This window comes from Colias philodice, chromosome 26 (genome assembly GCF_061535455.1).
Source record: "Colias philodice isolate Cphi_HAF_F1 chromosome 26, ilColPhil1 Martin Lab GWU primary, whole genome shotgun sequence".
Lineage (NCBI taxonomy): Eukaryota > Metazoa > Arthropoda > Insecta > Lepidoptera > Pieridae > Colias > Colias philodice.
The window spans coordinates 967029-981645 of NC_143111.1; the positions used below are offsets into that span (position 1 = coordinate 967029).

The 14617-nt window shown below is 32.6% G+C and overlaps 2 protein-coding genes and 1 non-coding gene across 5 annotated transcripts in view; 2 read left to right on the forward strand and 1 right to left on the reverse strand.

Annotated features, from left to right (window-relative positions):
• The window catches only part of Ndf (Nucleosome-destabilizing factor), a 58729-nt gene extending 56955 nt beyond the window's left edge, over window positions 1–1774 (forward strand). For all 3 annotated transcript variants that reach the window (XM_089711215.1, XM_089711216.1, XM_089711217.1), the window contains exon 12: window positions 66–1774. In XM_089711215.1, the coding sequence (XP_089567341.1) occupies window positions 66–265 (200 nt within the window). In that variant the 3' untranslated portion in view covers window positions 266–1774. The remainder of the gene's footprint in view (window positions 1–65) is intronic.
• A 2109-nt stretch (window positions 1775–3883) lies between these two features.
• Window positions 3884–7332, forward strand: LOC149476735 (uncharacterized). The gene is made up of 5 exons (XM_089711251.1): window positions 3884–3978; window positions 4456–4525; window positions 4910–5015; window positions 5396–5596; window positions 7121–7332. Exons 1-5 carry the CDS (start codon window positions 3917–3919, stop codon window positions 7330–7332), a joined length of 651 nt encoding a protein of 216 aa, XP_089567377.1. The 5' UTR covers window positions 3884–3916.
• A 1916-nt stretch (window positions 7333–9248) lies between these two features.
• Window positions 9249–9320, reverse strand: TRNAM-CAU (transfer RNA methionine (anticodon CAU)). Its single transcript has one exon. It is a non-coding gene; the product is annotated as a tRNA-Met (tRNA).
• Between the last annotated feature and the right edge of the window lie 5297 nt (window positions 9321–14617).

Sequence of the window (14617 nt, forward strand, 5' to 3'; positions counted from 1 at the left end):
TCGCCTTTATAATAGTATTAGGATTTTTTATCAGATTATATAAAATTTAAATTCTCTTATTCCAGCGATGATCGAATCCTCGTACTCCACGCACCAGCCGCTCAGCCACATGCAGAAGGACCTCAAGTTGGCCCTGGGGCTCGGGGACGCGTTAGAACAGTCCCTCCCCCTCACGGCAACCACTAATGAGATATTCAAACACGCGAAACGGCTCGGCTACGCGAATCACGACGTTGCTGCCGTGTACATAAGGGCTAGATTCTAATGGGAGTCCGTGGTTGCAAATTTTGATCTGTACTTGACTTAACGTGGATAAAGTTTTGACGTGATAACGTTTTTAAAATCGTTTTAGTCGGGTGACATGTTCAGAAACTTGTGTCACACCAAAACCTCACGAGCGCGATCGCAGGTATAACGAGAGAGAGACGGACCGATCTCCCGTCTCATCTCGAGCGCTGCCACCAATAAGACGTTATCACGTAAACATCTCGATCGTAAACCTACTTTACAAACAAACAATTTTTTCTGAAACTGGATAACATGGTTAAAGTGAAACTTTCTGATTATAGACATTTAACTAAATATTCTCAGTTTCTCCCGACCGCCATGCGACCGTCATGCTTGCACAGCTTGAAAAAGTTTGAGACAATGTTAAAAGTTTCGTTTTAAAAATTGTCATGGTTTATCTTTAGTACAGAGATTTTAACTTCTCCGTTTCTATTGTCTTTGTCTATGGTTTAACGATCAAACATGTTTTGTAATAAGATTATGACCATGATTTTAATAAGTTTTAGGCCCGGTTTGTAATAAGATGGTTCGTGTTTTATAGACTTGAAAATTCGTAAGGATAAGTGATGTACTGTCTCACAATGATACAATTCAATGCATTTATTGGTTTAATATGAAAAAGTTTCATTGATATAATATTGACATGTATTTTCTTGAAATTAAACAATATTCAAACTTGATTTTATAAAATGTAATAAAAATGATCTAATTACAGAAATAATTTAAATGACAAGACATTAAGTTGCTATTTACTATTAACGTGAATCTAAGATTTTATTACCATAAATGAGCGGTAAAGCATATTTTTTTGATTTAATATCGGTTACAATCAAACCCACCCAATGAAACAACAAAAATTTTTTTGACGAAAAAATCTTATTATTTTTAATAGTTAAAAAATGTTCATGTGTTCCTTGTATTAGCGTCAATTTTTGCAATCGTTTTAAGGAAATTCCCAAATGACCAAAACGTAGTATAATGAGCTTTTATAGGTCGTTATATAACAGAATAAGTTTCAAGGCAAAATAACTATAAATAATTCTAAAAAAATACATCAATAATTCAGTAATTTTGTAACTGCCGTTTGCCCTTGGTTTACAGTTCTGTTATTAACGGCCATTAATTTGAGAATTAATTCCCATTTTTAATAAATTAAAGAAGAATGCAATTGTTTGAGAATTTTTTCTTTATATTCATATCTTCGTGAATACAAAGTAGATTGGTGCATAACTTTTAAATCGAACCCGTTATTATTAAATATAGTAAAACTATGAAACTTTTGTTATACACAATGATTTTCGTTTTTCTAAAATTAATTTTTCATTATATTTTTAATATATTTTCAAGATAACTTTAAGGTATAGCTAATTTTAAGTATGTGGCACCGTTTGAATGTTGCAAATCTTGTTTTATTAAATGTAAAAATGTCGAATAAATAAAATCACTTGTATGTTACGTCTAAGAATAATAAATAGTTTTAATATAATGTTGGTTGTTTTATTTTATTTATTACCTGTGACCCTCTGTAGCTAATTTTTAAATGGAGATCAAGTTAGGATGAGAACTCTAGTTATTCCATGACTTATACGTACTTGCATTCCTTATATTTCTGTGTAGGGAAATGGCTTTTTCATTTATAGCAGCGATAATTTGATTTTTCAAACATAACGATGCTTAGCATTAAGGAAGTTAATCGTTACCATTGAGATATACATATGGAGATACACCGCCTACATCACTTATGTTCCGCTCAACATAAGCCATAATTATGGCTTAACTGCACGCTCATTTTTTATTTGTTTTAAAGTGAAACGCATCAAATATGCCTTCGTGTGTGTTACGATATTGCACAAATAATACGGAAAAGTGACTAACATAACTTTTCATCGACAAGTACCTAGTTAAGTAGATAATAATTTTTAAAACTGAGTTAGAGAAAAAAAATGTCGCACAGATTTTGTTCGTGGTGTCTCCTCCATACGTAGTAGGTAATATTATCTCAATGATCGTTACATGCCTTTTCACAACACTACTGAGTAGAAAGCACAAAGTATAATTTTTCAGCCCTTTCAGTCTCTGGAGTCTAAATTCGATACCTTACTACATAACTGTAAATTATATTTTTACGAATTTTTAAATGCTTACTAGCGGTCCGCCATGGTTTCGCCCGTGGTACATATTTACGTTTTCTCGCCATAAGAACCATCTTCGTACTTCAAGGAATATTGTAAAAAAAGAATTAACGATAATTATGTATAAAGTGTGTATAAACAATCCCATTCCAAAACTACCTAGGTACTATAGGTTCAGCCGTTCTCGAGTTTTGCGCTAACCAACACAAATGGCGATTCATTTTTTTTTATTATTAAATGCTTATTTTAAAGATATAGACGTCATAATTGTGAATCAATGCTGATTCTACATGCAATACAAACATTAATTGCTTGTCATTACATAACTAGAATTAACGATAGCATCCACTTCAACCTTTATGAAATAAAATGCTATAAACTTTCAATAAATCTTTCGTGAGCAGGCGTCGTCAACCTTGGATTGATTTGGGAACGATAATGACCTTCGAACGATGTACGACAAATTAGTGGTATCCAAAAATATCGTTCCGATTTACGTAGCACGGTCACGGCAGTGTGCGGCCACCGAGCCGCATAAAAATTGTACGTACGACTGGCTTATTATGAGTTTTATATCTCAGGAGTTAGAAACATTTGGTTTAATTTGCTTTTACTTTGTCAATTATATACGTCTACGCTCTTTTCTCTTTTTATTTACCTTTATGTTGATTTGTAATCTATGGGATTTTTATACGTTTTCATATTAGTGCTTATAGCGATTGATTTACATAGTAGGTACTAGTTTTAGGCTATCACATCGATATCGACTTCCTTTATCTGCTCTATAAATTTCTCTATATACTAAAATTGGTCCAAGTAAGTTCATTAGTTTTTGCATAATAGAGCAATACGCGTTACGCGTAGAATTACAGGCACGCTTAAACGCATTAGAAAATTTAGTGATAAGTATCAGGCCAACATTGAATAAGCTTCATCACTACATACTTAGTTTAAAACAAAGCCGATGCAAGTCCATCCCTATGCATGATTAAATCTTTAAAATGTGCATATGTTTTTTATGTGGTCTTCTTTAAGAGCTAAGATGGTTCAAGAGAAAGGTTTTAGTGTATAATTTGTTAAGTTGAAACAAAGCGGGCGCACCCGCGGGAGAAAAGCTAGTAACCTATTAAATAAAAACGTTAAACATTATCAGACAACCAAATGTTGACAACGTAAGCAAATCACAAACATGCAATGCCATGAAAGCTTGGAACTGAAAGAAATTTGTAATCGAAATTAGTCATAACATCAGTCTTATTGTTGAACATAGATATTACAGTTGTATCAACGTTTCTACCTTCAGCCTTATGTTTCTACAAATTATTGTTCCGTAGGTACAAAGAAAAAGTTTGGAAATCGTTATAATTTCCGAACTTAAAAAAAACATTATTTTTTATAGTTTTGAAACAATCAGTCAATAATGTGTCAATTAAAATGCAATTAAATCAATTTTGATAAGCGTATTACGATTTTGGGGATAAAATTTATGTGTGAAAATGTCTTTTCTAACGGAATATTTTGATGAGTTCCGGCAGCATCCAATCAGGAAGACGCAGATGTAAGTATGGTAGAATATAAATAGATTACTAAATTTCTGTTGCACAAAATTTGAGGGCTATCTCCTACAACGTTCTCCTATAGTATAATATCAAATATGATCATAAGTTAAGTGATAGGTACCTACCTACTTATTTATAGAGACCCCACTTGTACAGTGGCATGGACCAATATTGGTCCATGACAGTGGTTACTAGGTATATTGACTATTGTGATGATGTTTCGAGTAGGTCGAATTTAATGAAATAATTATAAATTACTTACATCATTTATGTTGTGTTTTTAGATATAGCTTGACTTTATTAGTTACGTTATATAAGATTTTGCATTTTATATCCACCATACTGTCTACGTTTAATAAGATCATCATTATTCTCTGCTTCGATTAAATTAAGGAAAGTCAGAAAAGAAAAAAAAATACATCATACTATGTAATATTATCATCTGTTTTTAATAAAACCAATTACGATTGCTGCAGGTGCCGACCTGAATTGAGGTGGGCAAAGTTCGAAGGCAGATGGTTAGATCCGAGAGTTGGTTCAGAAGATGTAAGGATACACACGCTCACTATTATAAATAAAACACTGTTATAATGTTTAATACTTTATTTTAGAATAATAATAACACACCTAACCACATAACACACACACATAAAGAATCGTACAAAATAAACTTAACCATATGGAATTTTGTGATACTATTACAGTCAATCACAAAATACAATAGTTACATTCACAAATAGTTAAATTTCATTTAGCCTTATGTAATCATTTTATACTGCATAGTTATACTTAGATATCTACCTAATTACGACTAGAAAATAGATATTTAGGTAGTTAACTAGTACCTAACTAAATGTATCAAAAACTGATTCTTGGATTTAATGTAGTTCAGTTATTATGAATTACATAAGAATACCAGTAAATTTATAGAAAGCATGGACGGACGAAGAGATAGAAAAGTTCATAAAGGACACGATGAGAAGCCTGCGCGGTCAGTCGACGTATTTTAACGATTACTGTGCGCATTTGTCTCAAGGTAAAATTTCTCATATAAATATAGCTTAAAATACTTTTTAATTTACAATATTACGATAGATGTACATGTTATATCCTTTAAAGTAGTCAGTGTAATTCCTATCAACATCGTTCCAGTCGTTACGTAATTCAGATTGAATAAACACAAAGATTTAGAAATTATAAAAAAAATCAATTAGTACCTACGTCTGTTTGCGTACTAATTGATTTTTTTTTTATAATTTCGTATCGAATTGTTCTTTAATCGAGGCATAGGTACCTAAAACAACTTCACAAATATAGATTTACATACATTTTAATATAACCTTATTTAAGTATACTTCTTCAAAACCCGTAACCCCTTATCATATGCTAAATTCTAAAACCAAAATTATATGTAAGAATTCAAGACCCGTCCCTTCAAACCGCGTGAAAAGAAGCGTCCAACATGCAAGGCAGCAGAGAAGCAGGTGTCAGAGGAGCCTCCGCCACCAGCCGCGAAGCTGGCCATCAAAGACACCGAGCTGATGAAGGTCGCCAAAGAGCTGTATGAACGGGACATGAATAAGCCGACTTTGGAGCCGTTGAAAACGCATTTTAGAAGTTAGTTTTTGTTTCATTGGAAAATAGTAGACGTACCTACCTAGACATTGTTGAATATGTGTAGTTAAGATATAATATTTATTTACTTTTTTAGTATCAGAATATTGTTACGTACGTCTATGTAATTGACATAAAAATTACAAGTTATACTTAGCAAAAAAAAAATCGAGATATATCCAAATCTGTTTTTTATGTTATTAGTGCCGAATTAGCTGTAGGTACTTTTTAGTGTCATAGAAATTTGATTTAACTTAGCTAAGCGAAATTAGTTTTAATGGCAATACCAATTGTAGAGTTTTCGAGTATGAAGATTGAAGACGATAGTCGATATCGTAACTAGCCACTACTAGACTACAGGCCCATGTTGAAAAAGTTATGGGTCATTTGAACCACCAGGTGACCTATCTAGAACGATATAAGAGCATAAAATAATAAGATTCAGCACTAGTCACTTGTAAGCTGTCCAATTCAGTGCAGATGACTGAGTGCAAAATATAGAGTGACTTACTACCTGTACTTTTGAATTCTCATCTGCACTGAGTTGGACAGCTTACAAGTGACGGCATAGTGCTGAGTCTTATTATTTTATGCTCTTATCGTTATCTATCGTTCTAGATAGGTCACCTGGTGGCTGGTGGTTCAAATGACCCATAACTTTTTCAACATGGGCCTGTAGTCTATATACAAGCTAAAGCTCGCTAACTGATACAATCTTGCCTGATTTTTAATAATATTGTATGCATTGTTTAATGTTTTGCATTCTATCCGGGCGAGTGTACCACGTAAGTATCACATGTTTGTTTTATCGTTATGTGCACAATGAACCACATTGTAATGGTGTTTATAAAATGATAATTAGTAATATGTTTGTGACAGGTTCGATGATGCTGTAATATGTCTGATTTGAATTGAATGAGATGTTTGGTAAATTGCTTATACAACAGGTCATGTGTAATTGTCAATATTATCGCCGATAATAACAACTGCTATGTGTTATACCTAGCGAAGCGTTGTATGATTTTTTTAGTCTTTAATGAAGGTTTCAGTAAATATCTTTATTTTTATCCCATGCTTCTGTTGTTTTCAAACCGTGAATATTTACAAAACAACGTCAGCATTAGCTGTTGATGTGTCTATTTGTAATTTACTATTCTGACACAAACGTAATAAGAAAAGTATTTGAGTGACATGTCGATGTAAAAAGCGACCTAGGTATACGATATTTTCAATTAAAATTTAGTTTTTTATGCTTCTCAACCAATTTGGATGTACTTGCCCTAGTTTTAACTAGCCTTGGCGATCTGATTTATACAAGTCAATTACCAATGTTAACTATTCATAAGATTTGTGTTTTTATAAAAAGTTTAGTTCATACTTCTACTCCTTTTAAATAGACTAATATCATAAAGATCACAATGTAGAAAATGTGTCATATACTTACCAACTTACCTGACATTCGGCCTATTGCAGTTAAAAAATTAACCTATCATTAAAAGAATAAATTGTACATGAAATATCTTCCAGTTCTCGGCTACGTGCGCCCCTGCCTCTACAAGACGGGTCTATCAGAGTACCAACACGGTATAGCCCGTCTAGCCTACGAGATGGTACGAGATGACCGCATCCCGCGGTACCACGCTCATAACGGGTGCCGGCCGCGCTGGGGCCTCCCGCCTGAGGGCACCAGGCAGCCGGAGCTTGATGGGGCCCCGTATGATGGGGAACGGTTGTATTGATGGAGGAAATGGGAATAGTTTTGTGGAGATAGATGAACATACAATGATGTTAATACTAGTTTGCCAAATGAATAAAACATATTATATTTTAATTGCCAATAATGTATAACTTCAAGAAATATGTCTACCTACATACTATTAACCTTAAAGCAGATTATGAATCGGTGAAATAACATAATAATATGTATCGTTCTTTGCAAACATGTATCTCGATTATTAAGAAATTACCTAGAAGATGTCTTTGATGTTAACCAATTTAAACAACCTTACTATCTCGCTAAGTCGCTTTATTACGTATTTTTACGTTTAAAAAATATTATATAACCTGACTGAAATGGTTTGGTGTGCTGCCAAGACAGTAATCCACACTGCGATATTCTGATACGAGAACATTTGTATTATATCACAGGTTTTTATATCTTGTTATTATGGGAAATATATTTTACAAGTTTGGAATGTTTTGTTTTATTTCGTTTTCTCTATTTCAGTAGGACACGGAGCTTTAAGCTTACCAGGAAGTGCTTAATTCACTATCTGTATGCAATTTCTTTTTATTTATAAAACGATTTATTTTGAAATTTTGCTACTTAGTTGTTAGTTAAATTGTTAATAATTTTGTCTCACATCTCATAACATTTGGACAGCTTATAATCTAGTGAGAGATTTACTACCTATAAAACCAGTATAATATTGAGTTATTCAGTGGTATTATTTCTGTATCTATGAAAACAAGGATATTTTCAATAATTTAAGTCTAAGTTAAAGATTTGCTTGATTTTATTAACCAATATTATTTATCTAAGCTAAACTGAGAGGTAGAATTAAGTTTTATTTTACATATAACCTTCATAAGCGCATCTATAGGTAGGTATATTAGGTCACTGCTTGCAGCTTGGTCGTGGCTTGATCACTAAAATTTCTCTCAGTGGTTGCTAGGAAACGATCGCCCTAAACAATAATCTGCAACAATGTGACGAGGTGATAAATTAGGGATTCGTTGAAACGTGATGTTTGCCCGATATTTGTGTATTTGAACAAAGATGTCTTTGTGTCTCGTGCCTTCGTTGGCAGATTGCCAACCATTGTGGATGGTGCATGATTTGTGACCATCTGTTGTTAATTACCAGTGTATTGTTCACTTAAATAGGTTATACTGGATCGCGATCCTTCGTTCCTGGAGTACCTACATGATACATCATACATGAATACACTCTGAGCCAAAGAAAGATTTTAATTGTCGTGTCTATCTTGCTACTTAACTTAAAATAAAAAAAAAATAAAAAACCTTACCCGATGCACGCTTAGATGCACGTGATACAATTTTTATGATGCGAAATAGTTATTTACCTGTATTTACTATTTTAGTTAGTAGGTAATTACTTAATTAGTATTAATATCTAATAGTTTTATATTATGTTGAGTTTTAAATCTATTATAATTTTATCAAGGTTATAGATAAGGTGATTTTAGAACGCAAGTCATTCAAGTACTATAAAAAATGTATAAAATACTCTAATATTGATCTACGATAATGTAAACATTATTGAAACAAGTACCTAATTATTATTAAAAAAACAAAATACCCGACTGCACACTAAAAAAAGAGTAAAAATGTCTTTATCCCGTGGGACTTTTAGGATAAAATGTATCCTATGACACTCCCGTAATCAAGACAAATCTAACGATACCTCATACATCAAAACCCATCAAGCCGTTTAGGCTACAGGTGGTCACAAAGGAAAAGACATACATACATACTTACATACACTCGAAAAACATTACCCTCCTTCTTTGGCAGTCGGGTAAAAACTATTTAAAAATTATCATAAAAGATCGACTATTTACAGGAAATAGAAATCTTATCATTTAAAATCTTTCATCTCTGTATAAGGAAAAAATAAAAATAAAAAGGATTCTAGCAGAGCGTGGTTTCGATCCACGGACCTCTGGGTTATGGGCCCAGCACGCTTCCACTGCGCCACTCTGCTCTATGACTGAAATGTGAAATTATGAGTTATTATCTACTTGACATGTTTTATTGCACAATAATATAAGTTACTACTCATGACTCTGTGTATCATACTGGTGAGATACTGGTTAGCTGTATAAATAAAATATGTGTGCATTCATACAACCGTGTCACCCGCGTGGATCCGCTTCTGTTGGTCTTAGTGTGATGATATAATATAGCCTATAGCCTTCCTCGATAAATGGGCTATCAAACCCGAAATAATTTTTCAAATCGGACCAAGAGTTCTTGAGATTAGCAAGTTCAAACAAACAAACAAACTCTTCATCTTTATAATATTAGTATAGAATATTGATAGTAGGTACTTAGCTTATATACTTAATGTGAACAGTATCGCAAATAGTTTGTGACTTGTGGGAGATTGAATCTGTGAAATTATTGTATTAAAAAAATTCTAGACGTGAACGTTCAGATTTTCTCACAGACATGTATGATTTTCTGTTGTTACCAAATGCTTCATCGAAAGTTTCGATGTTTCGATGAATGAAATTTTTAAAATTGTACCTGGTTTCGATTCGAAACCAGTTCCAAAAATTTTAAAAACATCTTCACAGCGGCAATTTACAAAAAATTAAATAAAATGGGATTAAACTTATTTTTTTCTTACAATTTAATATACTTCTGATAATTCAAAGTACCAAAATAAAATGCCTATATGAGGGTAAAAAAAGAGTATGCAAAAAGTTTAATTATTGTAATATTGTATTACTCGTTCATAAAACTTAGGTATTGTATTATGTACTTATACTTAATTACTTAATGTGAAAACCATTCACATGTCTTGAAAATTCTTATAGATAACAACATTTTCAAAACAAAAGCAGTTATTCAAGCCACTAATGCGAAGCAGACGTACAGATGTTTCCAACGTCATGTTATAATCCTTTAATTAAATATGCAATATATTTGCACAAACAGTGGCTTGCCGCCATGTCACGTCATTGTTCGTTTTTAATCTGTCGTCACTGCTGTCACCGATTTGTATTATCTGTGAGAGGGAATTAATGTTTTTGAAATAGGAATTTTGCGTTGTTATTTCTCGGGCTATTCGATATGCAATGGATGTTGATTTTGCATATAAAATAGGGCCTTTTATACTTAAAAGATCTTCGTGTAATATCTACATAAATTACAATAAACGAACGCATAACGTAAACAAGCTTTGCTCCTAAAATTATACCTAAGTACTTATTTGTTTTCATTATTAAACAAGACTGATTTATTGCCATTATATACTATCTAATGTTTATAAATAAACAATATACGCAGTGTTTCCCCGAAAGACACTAATGTAGATGTTCCCGAAAGCCGTTAGCGTTTCAACGCAAAGTGACCAATGCGTGACAAGCTTTATATATTGCGTGTTTCTGTGAAAATTTATAATCTGCTAATTTTCCCGCGAAAAAAGCGGCGAAATTTTATAGCCCTGTTTCCGTGTACTTACCTGAGTGGTTTTAAAGTTATTGGTCTTGTTTGTTGTGATGAAATGAGGCTGATTTAGTCATAAGAAGTATGTTTTTGATCTGATACAATTGTTGCTCAAAAGCTTCAGCCTGCTACTTTTTTAACTCCCGTACTAAAATATGAATAGGTTATGATTGTGAAGATTTATTTCTTAATCCGCACACTAATAAATAGTTCCTTAAAATAAAAATATTAATGAGTATTAATTCTTACCTGATCACTGATTTCCAGATACATTTAAGTACTTACTTGCCCTGCAGTCGAAAATCTCCATTGAACTTTTGACCCTTTTCACAGTTTTATTCAGACCAGGATCTACCTAATCATCATTCGTCGTTTATTTCTGTAAAACGAGTAGACAATTAGATCGTAGTTTTGCAGAGAACTTGCCTGTCCCGATTTTAAAGATTCCACAAGCGCTATGCAAGAATTAGAACTTACACATAATATTAAAAACTAGCGGTCCGCCCCGGCTTCGCCCGTGGTAGATATTTCGCAAAAAAGGTAGCCTATGTTCTTTCTCAGGGTCTAAAGATTGCCAAATTTCATCAAAATCGGTTGAGTGGTTTAAGCGGGAAAGCGTAACAGACAGACAGAGTTACTTTCGCATTTATAATATTAGTAGGGATGATAACTGCGTAGTACCTCTAGGAAAAAGGGAAGGAGACATAATTCATCGTCTACCTAACCGTTTAATTATGCATTTTCGCCGCAAATATAATTCTAAGAATGGTATTTCTACAAACTGTCTGGCGGGAAGTGTCGCAATCAATCACATTGGAATGATTTAATGATGCTGTGATATATAGCGTGGTCGGTGGTATGTGGATTGTTCTGTTTGTGGTCTGGGAGGTCTATTTGGTATGTTTGTCTATATGTAGCTCATGAAATGATGAACGATTTGTGAACATTGTGAAATGTAGAATTGGATTTTATTTTTGGTGGAAAAAAATTATCTTCTCGATCTGGTTTTAATGTTAACATTGTTTTTGTTGAAAAGTTCGTTACAATTTACAACTACTCATTTAGAGATTAACCAACAAATATGAAATAATGCTAAATTCGACTCTACATTCTCATCTCCTCGACAGTATTGATTTTTTCAAATTTTGAACACGGAGGACCTGACATACATCCTTTCATCTAAAAATAAATATGTATTAGCCTGGCTCGTGACTCACGTGCTGTTAAAATAATATAAGTGTGCACTTTCAATTTAAAAAAAACAGCATGAAATTTCCTTAAGATATAAGATTATGATTCATTTAGGTATACGGAAACCACCCATAAGTTATTGCTTATTATCATGGTGTAAACTATCAAACTTTAATATTTATTTATTCCATAGGACATCTTTTAGACGCACTTTTGAATCATTTTATTTCTATCATTTACCACTGGTTCGGAAAGCAGTTTCTACAGCGATGAGCCTATTTTGCTTAACATTTGTATATTCTCGGAAAAACAAGAAAATTAGTGCAAAGATGTATAAATCTACTATTTCCTTTAACTCCACCTCAGTTTCGCCAAAAGTTGGTCATGCTGGCCGATATTGGGCCAACGTATGACGTAGTTTTGGCAGTAGGTACCACATTAACAGCACGCCAGCCGCTTCAGTAGCTACCGCGAACTGAACGCCTTGAAACGTTCTACGCGTGTGCGTTAGTGATAATCTGTGGATTTATTGTGTGTCGAAAGTGGATTAAACCTTTTTCGTAAGTTCCATTTTTGAAATTAGTAAAGCGATTGGTGATTATCGTTTTGTTTTTTTTTTTAGGTTGAATCCGCTTGTGTCTTTTATTTTGACTCTATATAGAGCGAAGTTAAATAAAAATATTTTTTTGATATTTTGATACGAATCCTTTTCATAGTTTTTAGCCATGGGTTATTAAATTTAGAGAATAATAAAAACAAAATAATGTTTGATACTTATAGCAATAAGAACATACTTAGGTATAATTATTTGGGAAACATGATTGATTGATTGATTGTAGGTTCTATCCAATCACAAGAAATTCAATAATCTTAATTCGGTGCAAAAAAACTGCTAATTATTTCGGTTAGAAAGAGAGGATTCAAATTTTTGAAATAACGTATAATTTGCTGTATACGTTACATTAAAAATTTGAAAATGTACCTACATAAAAAAGTTGCAGGTTCTTTGCACAACACTCAATTTAATGACATATAATTTATTAACAGCAGTCTTTATGTTAAAAACAACATATTAAGGATCAAAGGAAGTCTATATAGGTCTCGTTTTGGCTTGTTACAGAGATATAAATAAACATACATGCAGAATGATTTATGTCCGCGTGCGATGTTTTTCGTGTTTGATATTATTCATGGTTTAGTTTGGTTTGTATATTCAAATAATTTTATTTATTTTTTTATTATGTATGTATCTTAAATATAAAAATATGAGCCTATTTTACGGGCCATGGGTTTAGGTTTTACCGTTGCATTTAATTCTATAATTTGAAATTAGTAAATAACTTGTATAATACAGCTTTTATTAAAACAAACTTAAAAAAAGTCCTAAAAAATTAAAATAATTATTTTTAAACCACCACGCTTAAAATAACTTACTAATCTCTTCTTCACATCGAAACAGCTGAACCGATTTGGATGAAAGGTACAACGATAGTTGGAGACCTAAGCAAGGATAGGTTTTATGTCGAAAATCCTGAGAACGGGAACTATGCGGGCGGAAAGCTAGTACATAGTAAGTTATAAAGACTTGCGTAGAAATAAATTCATTATAATTATTGAAAAAAGATGCCACAAATTTTAGTGGATAACCGAAATAAAGCAATATCATTTAACTGTTATTTAAGAGTTTTAAAAGAAGCATAATAGATAAAAAACAGAGATAAACCGCAACTATTAATTATAATCTCGACGAATGTACTAGATCGGGATGTGACACACGCTCCTGGCACATTTATAACCTAAAAATATACTTGAATTATAGAAAACATGAAGCAGTCGTGTTCACGGATGTAAATTATATTTAATGGAAAAAGCTATATATTATGTAATTTTGGGGTTATATTTCTTGTTGCATTTTTGTCGGGTTCATTTTTCATTGAAGTTATTGGTATGAATGGTGAGGTGAATGAAAAGTAACAAAATTTTTGAATAGAAAATTATAATATCTGACCTGTACGATATATTTTTATTATATTTCTTCTTTTTTACCCTCCCCTATCCAAGAAGATGTACTGTTCTTAATTCTTATTATAGACTAGCGGTCCGCCCCGGCTTCGCCCATGGTACATATTTCGCAATAAAAGGTAGCCTATGTTCTTTCTCAGGGTCTTAAGATTGTCTGTGCCAAATTTCATCAAAATCGGTTAAGAGGTTTATGCGTGAAAACAATACATAGGTACATACATAATTACAAACTTTTCCTCTTTATAATATTAGTATAGAAGTATAGATAGATAATAGTATAGATAATAATAATTAAGAAAATTTTGAAGCTACTTCGAAGGCACTCTCTGTTACACATTTTCAAGAATCTCACCTTTGTTTTATTATTTATGCGCCTGTAACTTATTATTAAGACTCACATTTATTGATCAAACAGACTCATCAAAACATAAATTAACATCATTAGATTCTCGAGAAAAATTTACTAATTGTTTTATACTAACCGCCCGCCCTGTCTCTACCTTAGAAGCGGAGTCGGACGGCCGCTACGACCAGGGTTAAAGCGTGTGATAAATCCTCATATTCCATTTGAATAATACATTTTTGAGTAAGAGTAGATTGAGATAACCAACAAAC